The 18,839-nt window shown below is 38.0% G+C and overlaps 1 protein-coding gene across 1 annotated transcript in view; it reads right to left on the reverse strand.

Moving 5' to 3' along the window:
• Nucleotides 1-1,061: 1,061 nt before the first annotated feature.
• The window catches only part of EPHA6 (EPH receptor A6), an 863,031-nt gene continuing 845,253 nt past the window's right edge, over nt 1,062-18,839 (reverse strand). The window contains exons 16-18 of the mRNA XM_032630346.1: nt 12,733-12,926; nt 2,167-2,316; nt 1,062-1,176 (exon numbers count right to left, since the gene is read on the reverse strand). Of these exons, the coding sequence (XP_032486237.1) occupies nt 1,062-1,176; nt 2,167-2,316; nt 12,733-12,926 (459 nt within the window). The remainder of the gene's footprint in view (nt 1,177-2,166; nt 2,317-12,732; nt 12,927-18,839) is intronic.

Raw genomic sequence — 18,839 nt, forward strand, 5'->3', positions numbered from 1 at the left:
TTAAACTTGCAAAATGTACCAATATTAGACAGCTCGATGTGTTTATTTTCTTGGGCCACCATGTAACTATCATAAAATTCTGTTTAAATTAAAATCTTTTTACGTTTAATCTAAGGCTATAATCGTAGATCTTTTATTCAAAGCAATTCTGCTGAGAATAATTTTCTTAATGCTTTGATAATTACTCTTGCAAGCTTGTGAAGATGAACCAAGGATACAGTCGTGGATTATTCCATGCTTCACTCTATTTATAGCCTTTAGAGCAATGGACTCACTCTTGGTCTTTCCAGGGGTGATCTTCATAACACAGTAGAGAAATATACTATAGTTAGTAAAAAATTAGAGGGGAAAGCCTGCCTCTAAACTACCACCTACTACGAAATATGTAGGACACTATAAAGTTAATTTTAAAAAATGACAAACCAAGACTTAAGAAGTTTTAAAAGCACAGTATGTTTCTCCCTCACCCTCCCTGATAACTTCCTTCTCACCCCAGTCACACTTGACAAGAATTCACTACATGAAATCATTGGTCTTTTCTGCAAATAATTCTAACAACATCAGGCTTCGACAGGTAAAGTATTGTAGGATAGAGTTAACGATATGACCCACAGAGTTGAATATAATTATCTAAAAAATAAATATTCATGTCAGTTTGGAAGCTACTCGATCACGAAACATGAAAGCAAGGTCAACTCTTTCTTTTTAATCTACCATCAAACTCTAAATACATCATTAACCCCAAATTCCTTTGGGTTAAGTCCTTGAACACTTCCGAAATACAATTATACAAAGTTACACAACCATGCTGAGTTATTTACCATTGTGTAATGATAATCTGCAGTGGGCCAGGGTTTTATTTGCAGGTTATTCAGAGCGGAGCTATGATGAGTGATTTTTAAGTCCAGGTTGGAAGCATAAACAAAGGGTGTGTGCCCGTAGTCTGAAAGGAGACTGCAGTTTGTGAAGTGATGTTTGGAGAATCAGAAGAGAGGGTAGTAGAGAGGATATCTTTCATTTTAGAAATGCTGAGGCACAAAACACAGGTGCTTGTAGTACTTTCATACATGAAATCCCTTCTCCTGTATGTGCATCATGTGTAAACGTAAAGTCTGTATACAGCTGACTATTCGTCTCTGGTGTCCAATGAGTATGACTCCAATTCTTCTAATGTCACTGTGAGAGATTGAGAGAGAGAGAGAGAGAGAGAGAGAGAGAGAATATGAACATTTAGATCTGGTAAGTATGACAGAGAGGAAATGAACATTTAGATATGGTAAATGTGCCCCATGTCAGATTTGCCAAAAATTGTATACCTGGTAAAATGAGAGTTTAAGCAGAGATATAAATGAACAACAGGAGTTCATTACCTTTTTCTTTACCCTGGTGCCAGAGAATGCATCAGGCCAACCTCAGATTTAAGGGTACAAAGAATTCAGGTACCGATGTAATGTTCAGATATTTCATAAGCCCAAGGGTTTTATGTAATTATATAAATTTTCAACAGTATTAGCAAAATAGCATGTAGGATAGAAAGTATAATGTGGGCTCCGTTTTAATTGTCATGGTCTTTCAATAATCTGAAAAAATGCCATTATATTGTGTTGAACAGTATGAAATTACCATTACTATTTTACAACAATGGCAATTTCATATGGCTTCACCTACTAGTTTCAGTATCTTTCTTTTAAGCACATGTTGAGCATTTTCACTGCACCCATGAAAGGATAGCATTTGAGAAAGTGGAAAAATGCTGGACCATTATAACATAGAGAAAAAGCTCTGAGATAACATAATATTGTATTATTACAATTATTACATTTGATGAAAGTAATAGATTTAGTATACATGAGTCAAAATAATTTGCTAAGGTAAAACTATGTTGATGTAAAGTCTATGATGTGAACAAGAGGAATATGCATTTTAGAAAGCATTTAAAATTTTAAATAGTTTTTTGAATTAAATATATTCTTTCAAAGGAAAATAGTTAAAGTGTAATATCCAACTGTCACTAGAATGATCGACAGAAATGGTGAGGAAAGATGTGGAAACACCATCCTAGTATTAGGGAAGGTAGTTTGACCATGGTGTTCTTGACATAGTATTTGAATTTAAAATCTCCTGAGTGGAGCATTTAAATATAGTAATGAACATAGCACCACTTACTCAATGCTCATTCTTGAAATGAGGTCAAAAGTTGTAAACCCTGCTGCCATGAAGTTACTCTTATATTGCCCCATCTTTATAGAATCCAGCCAGTCACCAACCGTCACAAACAAAGGATATTCGGGAACTTCACCAGGGGAGTCTGGCATTCTGCAAGGAAAAAACAAACAAACAAGCATGGAGACCATTTAAAAGCAAGATAAAGCAAAAAACACCCAACTTTATTTTTAAATTTTACAGTATTCTTACATCAAATGTTTTCATCCTCCATAGAAAGCCAGAGATTTAAAATTTTTCCATCACATTCAAATCAGCCACTTATACCTGGTCAGTTTCACTTGTCAGTTTCTTTTGTCTTTTCCTGCTTTTTGCCACTACTAGGTCTTATACTTGATGTATCTTGAGAAAACCCACATCTTGCTAACTTCTGTTTACTTTTTTCTCTTGCATGAAATTCTGTTTTCAAATTTGAGGAATACCCCCAAAGAAAGTAACTAGCCACAGGCTATTCACTCATACGCTTTCTGACCTGCCACTGAATCTATGCCCTTTGGCCTTTTTCACATTTTTAAAAAAAAAATTTATTTATTTTTGGCTCCGTTGGGTCTTCATTGCTGTGCGCAGGCTCTCTCTAGTTGCGGCGAGCGGGGGCTACTCTTCGTTGCAGTGCGTGGGCTTCTCATTGTGGTGGCTTCTCTTGTTGAGAAGCACAGGCTCTAGGTGGGCGGGCTTCAGTAATTGCAGCAAGTAAGCTCTAGAGTGCAGGCTCAGTAGTCGTGGCGCACAGGCTTAGTTGCTTTGCGGCATGTGGGATCTTCCTGGACCAGGGATCGAACCCATGTCCCCTGCATTGGCAGGCAGATTCTTAACCACTGTGCCACCAGGGACGTCCCCTTTTTCACATTTGCTATGATAGCCCCTTCTTTTTTTTATGATGAATTCATTGATCAAGTCTCCATTTATTTGTCCTCAAACATTCAACAAGAATTTATTATTAAAAAGTAACTTCTGCTGTCATAGAGCTCAACGGCATGAATAAGATTTACATACATCCAAGTATAGGGTAATACAGCCCAAAGCACAGATATTAATAAAGTACAAAACTAAAGCAAAATCAATGCAAGCTTGGGTTAACAAGAAAAAGGAATCTGTCATTGATGGATCTTAAAGTAAGTGATACAGAAATCTGTATTTCTGTTTCTAAGATCTGATGCAGAAGGGCATTCCAGTTGGAGATATTTTTGTAGTTTTAATATAAAAATAATATAAAGGTATTATTTTGAAAAGGCTAGTAAATGTGTGAATACATAGATATAGATACATATAGGTATATCACCAGGACTCGGGTCTTTAGGAGCACAAAAGCCAGAGATGTACATAATACATGGGGATACAAGTTGTACGCTGTATGACTCCTGAAGACCCTGAAAGATGCCCCTTGGAATTATTTAGGACAAAGTCCCTACTAAAGACCTAAAATTAATTTCTTTGGTTTTTCTTTGATTCTACATTGACTTCTACTTTTCTAAACTGAATTCTAGTTGAAGGTGGACAGGGGAGTGAAGAAGGATGACAGGGAAATCCAGGGATTATTGCTCTTTCTATATAATTGAAATTTGCGTAAACTAAATGCATGTATCTTGTGATTATGCTGTAGTCCATATGGAGTCTGGTTACTCTTCACAGTGACTTGTGTTCTTTTTACCACTACTCAATTCTGTTACCATATTTCCTATTTTGGAGGCTGTAAAGCCACATTTTATTTTCCTGTACTAAAAACTGCAATGCTATTTGATTATGGGCTATTTCATTCTAATTAATATCAGAATGATTCATGATTTGACCCTAAACAAAGTTTAGTTATGTTAAAGGTTGAAAAGCTATCATGGCATCTACTAATAAACACTTTAACGGTTGCTATATTTCTTAGTTTCCTAGAGTTGTTTATATTAATAAGAATTATCAAATAAATAAAAGTTCATATATCAATAAAAACAAAAAAGTTCTCCATGGCAAACAGAGTTAAACAGGGTTTTTAACTGTGGCGTTTTTTAGAGCCTTCGCTATCCTAATATGCAGTATGAATACATAAGAGGATTCAAAATAGCTTCTGCACTTTTTCCCTAAATTATCTGAACAGTTTCCTACAGAACATACTTCAGGAAATATTCCTGTAGTAAGTTCACTGACCAAGTTTAAATATCAAAATGCCCAGGGTATCCTTATTGCTTATTAACATAAATAAAACAATATACGTTAGGCAGCTGAATGTCCTATTTCAAAACACTGTGGCTCTCATGTCTTTTAATTACTTGTCTGAGAAATCTGTTGAAACTGAACCAGACTAAAAGGATGTGTTTAGGTGACTTTCCCTTCATACTCCTATGCCATTCTTGATGCACAGACATAGTCAAACGACTTCCACTTCTCTCTCCTGAGATAATGCTGGAATAACTCTTGAGATTTCACAATTCATATAACTGGTGAGTGGAAATGTAATTTGCTAATTTTATGTCCTTAGTATAGAAAGGTCGTGGAAGGACATTCTGTATACTAAATGATTTAAATGGCCTATTTCTCTGTTGAAAAGCATCCACTACTTGCTCCTAGAATGTTTCAATACCATAATTCCCTTTCTCTCCATACATCTTTAGTAACCTAGATACACTTTGGCCTTTATGTGACCGCACTGACGGTGGATTTAGGAAGGTCAGCGTTCCCTCATTGTTCACAGCCACTGTGCAATAACTTTCCTTTCACCTTATAACGAAGTTGAAAAATGCTGCTATTTTCTGGCTTTGAGGGTGCCATCACCCTCACATGAATTCTCTGGAATATTACCTAATAAACAATAAGCGCCCTTTCTTATCAACCATGTGCAATGATAAATTCAGCCTGCTATTTGCTGAGCATGTAGAAATTTCTGCTATTTGGTGACTAGAGGGAGCTTCCCACCTGAGAAATGTCTTTACAGCAAAACCTCACAGAAAAAATGTACATATTGTAGAACAGAAGGTCAAAGGTCTACTACCTTCCTCAGAAAAATGAGGAGGCGGTAGAATTAGGAAATTCTTCCAGGTATAAATTATGGTCAATTAAGATTAGGAAAAGGGCTGCAGTATAGCTATAATAGGTAATAGTATAGTTTAAGGTGCAATAAACACATACTCTCAATATATCTAAATATGTGAAAATGAATAGCACTGATAGAGCCAAGAAGTCTTGATTCTAATGAGCCCTTTGAGTTCATACTAGTACTAGTACTTTAATTTAGAAAGTTCTTAGGTTACCAGTAGGTATTAAAACTGCCATTATAAAGCAGGAAGGTTTTTATCCTCAAAAGTTTTCCATAGTTTATATTCATCATGTAAATATAAAAGTAAGAGACCTATTAAAAATGATTCAAGAAAAGTTATACTTTGAGAAACACTGTTCCAAGGTAGGATCTTGTTTTGTTTTGTTTTTTTAATTTTTATTTATTTATGGATCTTTTTTTTTAACATCTTTATTGGAGTATAATTGCTTTACAATGGTGTGTTAGTTTCTGCTTTATAACAAAGTGAATCAGTTATACATATACCTATGTTCCTATATCTCTTCCCTCTTGCGTCTCCCTCCCTCCCACCCTCCCTTTCCCACCCATCTAGGCGGTGACAAAGCACTGAGCTGATCTCCCTGTGCTATGCGGCTGCTTTCCACTAGCTATCTACCTTACGTTTGGTACTGTATATATGTCTATGCCACTCTCTCACTTTGTCACAGCTTACCCTTCCCCCTCCCCATATCCTCAAGTCCATTCTCAAAGGAGGCAAGAATATACAGTGGAGAAAAGACAGCCTCTTCAATAAGTGGTGCTGGGAAAACTGGACAGGTACATGTAAAAGTATGAAATTAGAACACTCCCTAACACCATACACACAAATAAACTCAAAATGGATTACAGACCTAAATGTAAGGCCAGATACTATCAAACTCTTAGAGGAAAACATAGGCAGAACACTCTATGACATAAATCACAGCAAGATCCTTTTTGACCCACCTCCTAGAGAAATGGAAATAAAAACAAAAATAAACAAGTGGGACCTAATGAAACTTCAAAGCTTTTGCACAGCAAAGGAAACCATAAACAAGACAAAAAGACCCTCAGAATGGGAGAAAATATTTACAAATGAAGCAACTGACAAAGGATTCATCTCCAAAATTTACAAGCAGCTCATGCAGCTCAATAACAAAAAAATAAACAACCCAATCCAAAAATGGGCAGAAGACCTAAATAGACATTTAGTTATTTTTTGTCAGCCTCTTATTTTCAGTAAGTCTTCAGGATTTTTATTGACATGATTATTTAATTCTCATAATAAGGCTGATAATTGGTAAAAAGTGTGAAGGAGTGAAATTCAAAGCAAATTTAAAAATTATAGATGTGTTTAAACATTAGGAAGGATAGATACAGGGTAGGAATAATACTGTTTAAGTATTCCCTACATTCTGAGTAGAGTTCTTAGCACATGGTCACTATAGTCAGAGTAACAGATCACTGAACCTCAGGAAAGCCTATTTTATGTGGGTAAATAATACAGGGACAGAAATAGATTTCATATCACACGCCAACTACAATTCATTGCCAGTAGTTATCAAAATGTGGTCTTAAAAAGATACAGCATGTGGGCTCAGTGAGAAGGAGTGCTGTGATGGTTAGTAATGTCGGCCATAACAAGGCAAAGAAGCAAAGCATACATTTGCCAACACTGGAAAAATTCAAACTACAAAAATGCTTGAGGACGTAAATGTGAAACTATGTTGCTGCCATAGTTTCCTCATTTCTTTATTTTGTTGTAGTTACTACTTTCTTTTTTCAAGTAATGTTCTTCAAGTGGCCGAGCATTGTAGGAGAAAGTTGGGGGAATATACAGATTATGTGTTTGCTTATTCCCATGAATGAGGGCATACTCATTTTCTACATCCTTGTATTTGCTTAGCAGAACATAAAATAACAAGCTGTGCTCTGCTACAAATTCTTTTTGGAATTTTAATATACTCCATTGATGAAGTCTGATAAGTCCAGAGAAAATCTATCTGGAGATGTAAAAACGTATCCTCTTTTCCTATAATCATAAACAGTGCGGTGATTGTATACTGTGTAGTGGAAAGAACAAGGACTTTGCAGTTGGTGGACCTCATTCAAATTCCTGATCTAGTAATTACTTGCTGTGTACCCCTGGGAAATTTAGCCTCTTTGAGTCTCTGTTTCCTTACATGAGGGATGGAGATAATAACAGTGAGGATTACATGACATGACAGATAAAAGTGCCTAGTACAATGACTGGCACATAGTAGGCTCTTAACAAATAGCAGTAATAGTTATTGTTGATAATGATTAATAGAACTTGTATCAATATTAGTACTGGTATTAACATTAGTAGTAGTATATTGTGGCAACAGTTCATGTGAATTAAATTTAGATTTTCTAACGGGTAGAAGTTTCACACTTCCTGATTAATACTTAATATTCTGTCTTCCTTCCGCAAAGCTTTGCTTATCACTCGATTACAACACTAGTTTTGGCCAGCCAGTTATTTCTCTGTCAGGAAAAAACCCATTAAAACTGTTAGTTACAAAAATTAAACAGAACAAGTTGTCCATGACTTGGTTTATAGAGGTAAACAATTTAGTAAGTGATGATTACGGACAGCCTAGGCAGCACTTAGCAAGATGTTTTCAAAATGAATAGAAACATTTCTAACAAACTGTTGAAAGTTTTTGCCCTCAGGAGACAGCATTGCAGGTGCTTTATTAATTGGATGGAGGGAGGTAGTACCATTTAGTCTTATAATGTTTACTTGCAGTTCTCCAAAGCAGCTGATACTGGTTTGAGCTTTTCCTTACCTTCATGATTCACATATTACCAGAAGCCAAGTGCTTGAAAAGTTCAACAGTTAATTTATACATACCAGGGAAAGTGGTGGTTCCAGTTCCTAAGAGCTAAAATATTATAAGATCCTTAATTATGGCCTAGCAGGTAGCGAGAATATTCCTATGTGCCTTGGCCTGGGTGGAATATGATTTCTGTCATGGACTGGTCCATCTGGTCAGTTGTTGCCTGTTTTTGAATGCTACCTTTTAGCTGATGTTGTCGAGGAGCCCATAATCTATAAAATTCTTATCAGTGACATGCTGGGCATCTGGAGCAGGATCGGAAGAAAGAGTTATTTTCCTATTACACTGCAGCGTTATCCAAAAGGCACTGTCCAGCTGATTTCAGCCTAGTGCACTCAGTAGGCTACGGTGTATGGAAGAAACAGGGGTGGGGGTTAAGAGGTTGGAGGGTGAGTGTATAGGACGATGTAGGTAGGGTGGGGAAGGTAGGGCTGGGTGAAGCCATATAGTCATCAATCTACTTTGTGCTATTAAACTACCGAGCCCCAGATGTGACTCTGGATTCCATGGCAATATGCATGCCTCGGGTTAATCCTGAGGGTCAGGGAAAGGGAGAAGAGGTGTTTCAAAGGGTGTGGCCAGGCAACGCTCCTGATGTCGTTCTCCATGTAGCCTTGGTCTCAAGCTGGGCCCTTTTTCCAGGGGCTGTGACAGCTACAGATATTTCTTTGAAAGGGGGTTATAAGGCATCATTGTACTGTAAATGAAAATGAAGGTAGTTTGAAATTCATGCATGAAAGGATGGCTGCCTATATTACTAAGGTGCTTTCTCAAATTATTTTTTTACAATCAATTGGATTTAAGGTTGTACTTAGATCGTTACATTCACTTATATATCCATATGCTTTCTTGAGGAGCAGAGAAAGCAAGGAGGTTGGGGACTTCACAGAGCTCTGAATACTCCCATGGGAGTGTGTCAGGCACAAGAATGTCAGCATTATTTGGAGTGGTTGTTCTAAATAATAAAAGCCTTCTCTGACCAACAATTTGTTTTTCTACTGGGTATTCTGTCCTTTGAAAGAAAAATTACAGATATAAGGTCTATGAAATTTCCAATATGCTGGTATAAAATGATGAAGCTGTGGGTTTCTCAGCTTTCCTCTCCCCTCTTTGTCACCTTAATTTCTTCCCCTCTTACTACTCTGCCAAGAGAATGGATAAAACCTTCTCAGGTGAATTCTTGAGAAAAAAAGCTATTAGAGTGGAATAAAAACCATGGGGACCTAGTGGGTGAGAGAGTTATGTCAGTATAGGAGTGTGAGAGAACTTTGGGAGTTTGGGGATATTAGAGAAAAGGAGCGTACAGGAGAGTTTAATAAGAGCTGCTGTGAATTATACTCTTAGACTCCTTTACCTGCTTGAGAGATACATGGGAGGAAAGACTGCAATTCTATAACCCATCATGTTTCCTTAGTCCAACATCACTCTGGGACAAGTGACTGGGCTTTGGAATTGGGGGCTGGAGTGGCAATGTCACAGTTTTGTAAGCATAAAACAAACCAGGCATTCTGTAGCTAACATTGCCATCCTTCAATCTACCACATCTCTTCTCCCTAAACGGTCTCAGTGCTCTGGGATCAGGGTAGGTGGGTGGCATTGGGGGTGAGGGGGTGGACAAGGGAAACCCACACAGGCTGCTTTGAAAACAAGAATACTGATAAAGGTTCAGGCACGATACCCTTAGAACTCTGGTTCCTTTTGTTTCCCAAATAAGAGTATATTAAGGGTAGCGCATATGTCTTTGTCAGAAACAAGGATAGCAAATCAGTCACAAAAACTTCCATTTGGTCCCCCAGAGATTAGACTGTTTTTTTTTAAGATTTTTTTTTTTTTAATGTGGACCATTTTTAAAGTCTTTACTGAATTTGTTACAATATTGCTTCTGTTTTATGTTTTGGTTTTTTGGCCACGAGGCATGTAGGATCTTAGCTCCCCAACCAGGGATCAAACCCACACCCCCGGCATTGGAAGGCGAAGTCTTTAACCACTGGACCACCAGGGAAGTCCCAGAGATAGACTTTAGAATTGAATCAAACTGCCAACTTTATATAAAGCCCAACTCCTGGCCCACGTGTGGCAGCACCATCGCGGAGCCTGCCTTCCTCTGGCCTGTCCACTGGATTATTGCCCACCCAGTTAAAGCATAACTTCTGGCCCTCAGTCACCAGTGCTCATACTGACTTTACCTCTGTTTCATTTGGACTTTTTGATATTTTCTCATCTTAAATTCTTTATCATTATTTTCCAAATATGAGGAAGATTCAATATCTTGAAAAAGCAGGGAAGAAATTGTTTTATCTGCTTTTCTTCAAAAAGAAGGCTCTTACCTGCCTGCGTCTACAGCCATAGAACAGTCAGAGAGCTCTGTTGACGGGCACTGGCTGTGGAGTCCGTTGACCCTAAACCACAAGAGGCCCAGATTAAATGATTTCAGACTCACTCCATGATCCCTTTCTAGTAGTTCTTTCTCTTCATTATCAAAGCATGCTCATGTCTTCAATAAAACATATAAAAACAAAACACAAGAAACATTTTCTCTAACCACTTCTCTTTCTTTTCAGATACAGATTTTTTGAGAAAACAGGACTGGACTTGGTACTTTGTATAGCGCCTCTCTCTGACCTCACATTCACTGCTCCCCCACTGAGTTTGTCTTACATGATGCTAGTGAAAATGCTCTTGCAAAGGCCGCCCATGAAACCTAAACACATAGTTGCTAAATCCAATGGACGCACTTCATTTTTATCTTAAGGGAGCTTCATAAAGCCTTGGACATTAAACTCCTTGGAACTGTCTCCTTTTTTTGGCTTCTAGGATACTGTGCTTTCTCTGTTTTCCTGATTATCTGTCTGGCTCTCCTTTCTCAGTCTCCTTTGGGTACACTTCTTCAATTCATTTCTTAAATCTTGGTGTTCCAAAGGTTTGCATTCTTTTCCTATTTCTTTTCATTCTTTATATTCTCCATGGGTTATCTTAACTACGCTTAAAGCTTCAGGTACAATCAATATGCTGACGATCTCCAAATCTACATCTTTAGCCCAGATCTTTTTAACTGAGTTCAACCTATATAAATATAAGTGCCTGCTGGATATCTTCACTTAGATGTCCCACAGGAATCTTCCACTCAATATGCACGAAATGGTCTCATTTCTATTCCAAAAACTTGTCCTTCTCCCTCTCTCTCAGTGGTAATACCACCAACCAACTTGTCTAAGAAAGAAACCTGACAAATATCTTGATTCTTTTCTCCTCCTTCCTTGTTCACTCAATGACCAAGACACATTCGTTTTCCTTATCTAGTAATAAATCCATTTTCTTATCTCCTGACTCCAAACTTATTCTCATTTCATAAGTCAGGCCCTGACCTTTCCTAGCTTGGATTGCTGAAAACATATAACTCTCTCTGTTTCCCATCTTGCTCCTTGCTTTACACTTTCAGTTTAAATCAGCCCTAGAGTGATCTTTCAGAAATGCAAATGTGATCATGCCATTCTCTTGCTTAAAATCCTTCAATGGCTGCCCATTGCTTTTATGATAAAATTCAAAATGGCCCCCACGCCCACTCTCACCATTACAGCCTCCTGTGCTGGACTGCTTTAGGGAAGACGGGCTAGAATAATAGTTTAATCTCTAGCTATTTCATGCTTGGCTTCACTTTACTGAGGCTGCCAATTAGTGATTTAGAGGTGAACTCTTCTATGCTCTGCTATGAACTGAGGTCTGTTTCAAGTAGTTCTTGAAGAGCCTTTGGCTTTATTGTCACTAAAACCTGCACTGACTTGAACTTGTGACCTAAAGTTGAACATCTGTATATCCTATTGGCCATCTCCTGAGTCAGGAAAGTAAGCTTTGAAAATGCTTTGGTTATTTTTAAGTCCAATTTGGCCTAAAGAAATCTATTTTCAACTTAACAATATTTTAAATGTTATATGTTCAGAAATAGAGGCCAGTGTTTTTTTTTTCTTCTACTCTCCCTCTTATAATTGCTTTTCAGAGAGAAGTAGGTAGATCTCTCAACGCTACTGACTTTTATAAAATGGTGGATGAGTGCTTTCATTTTCTTGTCTTGTCATCCGTCTTTTTCTGGTTTTAGCAATGGAAGGTAACAACAGCTGGGTGTGATCATATCAGCAGGAGACATCCTTGCTCCTGGCTGATTCACAAATTGCCCCTGTCTTGCTTGCCATTTCAAAGAGAGGAATATAGAATGGACAAGAAAATTAAAGGGGCTGCACACACACACACACACACACACACACACACACACACACATGCACACACATAAGATTTTCTTCTTATAAAGGTAAGAAGAAAATCAGTAAGTCAAGAAAGGAATTAGAAATACCATAGACCCACACAGGAAAAAATATTTAAAAAGTGATTCAGAAAGATTAGATATGGACAAAAGGAAAGGGGAACTTGTTTTCTTGTGGAAAAAAATCATTTTTTAAATGTTAATAAACTGCTTTTTCAGCTGATAAATAAAATATGGTTTATACAGAATATTCTAAAAGGTAGACAACTAGACAGTTATCAAGGCAAACTTTCTCCTCTTTACCTGTTAGTCTTGTCTACAGCCTGAAAGAAATTATGATTGTCAAGGGGAAAAATCAACATTATGCATCTTACACAAGGATGTCCTCTACCAGGGTGTGAAGGGCACTGGGATTGCGGATCAGCTTGTCAAGGAAGCTGACAATGTCAGTAAATTTTGGTCTGTGACTTCTCTCCTTCTGCCAGCAATGGAGCATCAGCTGGTGTAGAGATGCTGGACAGCCCATGGGAGCCGGAAGTCTGTAACCTTCTTCAATGGACAGAATGACCTAAATGCAAACATACACAGGTTATTCTCTTACTTCTGGGTACAAGTAATACATGTGCTAAGTTATAATTCCTTTTATAGAGGAAGTGGAAGCCAAAACATTGGTAAGCATGAAAACTACTTGTGAGTACATGTGGTCCAGACGAGGATAAATACGAAAGTTGTGAACAAGAATTGCAAGTATCTTCGTAGCATCTGCTGACCCCCCTTGAGAGGAAAAATATGTTTTTAAAATTTGTGGTATACATATGGGAGGTTAAATTTCATCCCAATGTCCAGAAATAGTTTTTGTGTGATTTAGCTGGAATGCCTCAAAACCCAATTAGGACATCAGAAATTTAGTCTAAGATTGATGCATTTAATACAAACCACATGTGACAAATGTTTTAAGTAAAACTGTACTTCTGCAGAAGCACTGAATTCCTGATTCATTTTTTATCCCTTTATAATAATGTCAGTGAGCATTCTTTTTGTAGCCATCCTTCCTTCTTTCTTCTTTACTGTCTAGTTAATTCTTTATTTTATTAATTTGGTTGCACCGGGTCTTAGTTGCAGCAGGCGGGCTCCTTAGTTGCGGCACGTGGGCTCCTTAGTTGTGGCATGCGAACTCTTAGTTGTGACATGCATGTGGGATCTAGTTCCCTGACCAGGGATCGAACCCAGGCCCCCTGCATCGGGAGTACAGAGTCTTAACCACTGTGCCACCAGGGAAGTCCCTGCCTCTTTAATTCTTCTTCACTTACTTCTGTCTTTCCCTTAGTCTGACACTGATGTGATTATGAAGTCCTTTCAGAACTTCTAAGGTCATTTAATCTTTGAAATGCTATCAGTGCCCAGCTTAAGGCCACAGAGCAACAGGACAATCAGCCTGAGTATCCTCTGGGCCAGTACTCTCCAATAGAACTTTCCATGATGACGGAAATGTTCTCTCTGTCCAACATGGTGGCGAGTAGTCACATGTGGCTATTGAGCATTTGAAATGTGGCTAGTAAGTCTGAGGAACTGAATTTTTAGTTTTAGTTTAATTAATTGACATTAAATTTTAAATAGCCACATGTGGCAAGTGGCTACTCTATAGGACAGTGTAGCTTTAGGGACAGGATAAGAAGCCAAAGTTAACTTTGGCTGTATAAGATAAGCCATAACTGTATTATTATTATTTGTATTGTACTTAGGAAATCACATATAAGATAAGGTAAGATATTTATCTATTTCTCTGTTTAATATACTACCCACTGGGAATTTCCTAACAATGCAATAAAGTTGACCTGGAATTTATGTAGCTTATTTTTTAATAAAGTGTTCAAAGGTATTCACGTGACTATTCTTACATCGTCTCTGGGAGGAAGACAAAGGAAAGGGTTTATTTACCCCCTTCTTTTTTTTTTTTTTAACATTTGTCTGCTTTTATTTTAAGAAGGCAAGGAAGTGTGTAAAGCCATTTTCAAAATTCCCCAATTGTTAAAATTTAACAAAACAGTTAAAAAGAAAAACTTTGCATAGAGAAGGCACTGAACTGGAACCACATTTTTATAGACTAGGTGGTTCTCTGGGAGGGTTTTTAAAGGATTGTTGCTCAGGATTTGCCTAAAGCAGGGCAGGCTCTCTGAAATCCACAGCCCCCCCTCTCTAAAATGCCACCTTGTGAGGAAAAATGAAAGTCCTTTAAAAGGTGCATCTTATGGTCCTGTGTAGGCATCTTCCCCCTGCCCCTCAAAATGGAGGTGCCTGGTGGGCTAGGACCCAAGCTTTTCCATTGATATTTCCCCCATTTTTGATGTGGGAAAATTGAGGGACAGACGAATACTTAAAGACAGAAACAATACAAGCTTACCTCTTCCCTGTGCCAACAACAGAAATACAAAAATGTAAGTGTAAATATTGTTATCAGTGCTCTCTTTATTGTACCACCATCTACACATTTTCATTTTCTATAATAATAAAAAAACACATCTCCTTTTAATTTCTTTTTTAATTGACACTATTTGACATGACTGTAAAATATCTATAATTTATGCTAGAGGCAGTCTGTAAAAAGAAGCAAAAATATGCCTTCAGGAACCTCTTAACTGCTAAGCTTTAGCTTTTTTAGTAATAGGGAATGTCTCATAATCCCATCTGTGTCTTTGTGACCAAAACACTTTAACCTGTCAGGATACTAGCTTTTTTTCTGTTCATTTTATATTCCATTATTGAATAGGATTTTTTCTTACCTGTTTTCTGACTACTTTTGCTACCAATTAGGCTTGAATTTTAAGACATTTTGCAACACATTTTAGTAAAACAGGATGTGTATAAAAATGCTTATAATGCATCAAAACTACTGTGGATAGTTTTGAAAAGTAACTAAGAAAAATAGGATAGAACTCCATTATAGAAAGACTTTAAAATCCCACCCCAGGAGAGCTCTCTAGTCGGTTTCACAGTTACCTAATTTTAAGTGCATAGAATAAAATGGATGACAAGTGAAGTTATTATAGTCTGAGAAAAAAATTAGCTGCCTTTATTGAGCATCATGCACTAGATGCTTCGCATAGTTTTCTTCATTTACTGCTTAAAATAACTCAATATGGTAGTTATTATTATACCTATTTTTAAATGAGAAAATTTAGACTCAGAGATGTTAGGAAACTTGCCTAAATTCACACAGCATAGGTGGCAGAGCTGAAATTTGAACTTTGTTTCTTTTAGCTTCCAAACTTTTCCTCTGGCCATTCCCCAGGAATGCTTTTCAGTTCTCATGATAACATCTTCCTCTCCAATTTTATATCAACTGATGTAATTTTAGGAGTGATGATTACCATTTTATCTATTGTTATACATCTGCTAATTGGGCTTCAATGTTTTTACTTGGATCCTAAGCTTTATATTCTGGGTAAATCAAAAACATATTTACTTCATAGTTTGCAAAATGTAATCTCTGGCTGAACAGAGTAATTTCTGAGTGCATCTGAGTCCTGCACACATTTCTATTATTGCATCTGTTACATTGTATTATAATATTTGATCTGCTTCCTCTCAGGCTAAACATACATAAAAGAAGGAATTATGTCCCTATATTTTGTATTCTCATCCCTTAGTATGGTGCCTGATACATTAATAAATGTTATTGACAAAAACAAAAGCTATTAGAAGAAATTCTGGGATTTGTCTTGATAGAGAGCAGACTCTTAGAAAACCTGGAGTCTCAAGCTACCCAAGATGGATTCAAAGCAGAAGCATGACAGCATTTGAAGCACCTCAGAAGGAAATATTAATAAAAAACGGGGGCATCAAGTAGTATTGTTCAAAATGATATAATTTCTCCCTGGTTTGGCTAGACAATGGCCAGGTGAGATTGGGCCTTGCTCTTGTCTAAGACAGAGGGCACTGGACCCAACGTCAGCTTCCTGTAAAGACTGGTGGTTTCTTACTCCTGTCCAGAAGGTTTACTATTTCCCATTGACCCAAACGTCCTTAGCTGCTGGGGAGCTGACTTTTCCAGACAACTCCTTTGTAAACAGCTGACACTCACATCTAGCCTGCTTGGTGTCAAGCAGGCTGTTTACTCTCTTTTGACAAAGTTGCTCTCATGATTGGCCTGTAAGGAGACAGAGTGACAAGAAAGTGTGGTCCTTCACCTGGAACCTTTATCCATAATGTGTTCAGCAACGTGTCTGGTCCCAGAATGCCTTTCTGTGGGGAGAGTGGGAAGTTCAGGGACTCATGACATTGCTTCTTGCTGACCTCTGGCTTTAAAGCTTCCTCTGTTCTTTAACTTGTGACTTTGTGAAATATGTCCCGAGCCCTGGTTCATGACAGATGTCAAACCTGAAGTTCCCACCTTATAGGAAAATATTAATAACAGTAACAACAGTGACAATAATAATAACAGCTAACAATTACTGAAAGCTCTTGGAAACTTCCAGGTTCCATTTCTAAATGATTTACATGCATCAACTCTTTTAATCCTTACAGTAATACTATGAGGTAGGTACTATTGTTAGCCTCATTTTACAGACAAGGAATTTAAACACAGAGAGGTTTAATTTGTTGAAGATCACACACGTAAAAATTCTGGTTTTGAAGGTAGCTAGAGAAGAGTTTTAAGCAATATGATTCACGAAGATGGTTAAAAGATACAACAGCTTTCTAATGGATTTTTAATTTATTTATCCAAACATATATATTAATCACTTAAAATATACTATTGAGCATACCGTGTACAAGGGATAACATAATGAGTAAGAAATATTTCTGTCTTTAGGAAATGTATAATCTAGCGAAGGTGACCAAGGAGTCTGAATATGGTAAGTGCCATGTAGAACAGGGAGTTATGGAAGCTTTTCAGAGGAGCACCTAACCCAACCTTGGGGAGGCTTCTCAGAGGAGGTGAACTGAATGTAGAGGGTAGCAGGGTCGACTAGACTAGATGGGTCCAAGAGAGGAGATGTGACCTGATCAGGGAATGAAAGTAGATTTCTGCAGCTAGAATAGAGTCTTCAAAGAGAGGAATGGTGAGATTTGAGGCTCAAAGGTTAAGTAAAAACTATATTTCTTGAGATCATGAATGATTTTACATGCTATAAATACAGACTTTATGCAAAGGGTTTTAGCAAGTAAATGACACTAGATTTATCTTTTGGAAGCTCACTCTGGCTGCAATGTGAAGAGTGCATCGGAGGGCATGGGAAGCCTGAAGGAGGCTTGCAGTGATCCAGGAGAGAGGTCAGGATGGTCTTAGTGAAAGCAGTGGACGTGGGGTACAAGAAATAGACTGATCTGACAGGAATGCGGGATTAGGGTGAAATTGGGTATGGAAGTAGAGGGAGAAGAGAAGAATGACTTCTAGGTTTTTGGCTTGGTCAACTAGTAAAGATAGAAGACAAAGGAGGAGGAGCAATTTTGGGGCTGGAGTGACCATGAGTTAAATTTTCTGTGATCTTTCTGGCTTCAGATTCAAGTAACATATAAAACTTTGAGAGCTTATTATATGTCAATTTCCGGGCTAGGTGTTTTAACACAGCTTACCTTATTTAGATCTCAAGATACCTATGTGAGTGTGGTTCTACATATTTTGTAGGTAAGAAAACTGAAGCTCAAACTAATGAACAGATTGGGTCAACATCACATAGCTAATAATGCCCTGCAGAATGGACTAATTATCACCGTGGTAGCCTCTGAATCATGATAGCGGTAGAGAAAAATCTGTCCTGAGTCTTGAGCCACATACCTGACTCATTCTCCCAGAATTAGCTCTTGAGCCTCTCTTACACATTTACACACTCCATGCTTTCCCTCTCACCTACTTGCTCATGACAGTTATGCTTGAAGCTCCAGCTCAGCTTTCTCTCCAGATTTCTCCATCTATTGTCTATGGGACATAACACTTCATAAAGTTGTCATATAGGTGCCATGATTGTTTTTGTTCAAAACTAACCCTGTTCCTGCTTTGGCATTAATTAAATTAATTAATTAATCAATTAACTTTATTTTTGGCTGTGTTGGGTCTTCGTTGCTGCGTGCGGGCTTTCTCTAGCTGCGGCAAGCAGGCCTACTCTTCATTGTGGTACGCGGGCTTTTCATTGCAGTGGCTTGTTGCGGAGCACGGGCTGTATGCATGCTGGCTTCAGTAGTTGCGGCGTGAGAGCTTCAGTAGTTGTGGCACATGGGCTCAGTAGTTGTGGCTCTTGGGCTCTAGAGCACAGGCTCAGTAGTTGTGGTGCATGGGCTTAGTTGCTCCGCGGCATGTGGGATCTTCCCGGACCAGGGCTCAAACCTGTGTCCCTTGCATTGGCAGGTGGATTCTTAACCACTGTGCCACCAGAAAAGCCCCTGCTTTGGCATTTCTGTCCTCTGAAAATGGTCCCATTCTTTTTCCAGTGATTTAGGTCAGAGACCAGGGAGTCATCTGGGCCTTTGCCTTTCCGGGTGC

Source organism: Phocoena sinus, chromosome 4 (genome assembly GCF_008692025.1).
Source record: "Phocoena sinus isolate mPhoSin1 chromosome 4, mPhoSin1.pri, whole genome shotgun sequence".
Lineage (NCBI taxonomy): Eukaryota > Metazoa > Chordata > Mammalia > Artiodactyla > Phocoenidae > Phocoena > Phocoena sinus.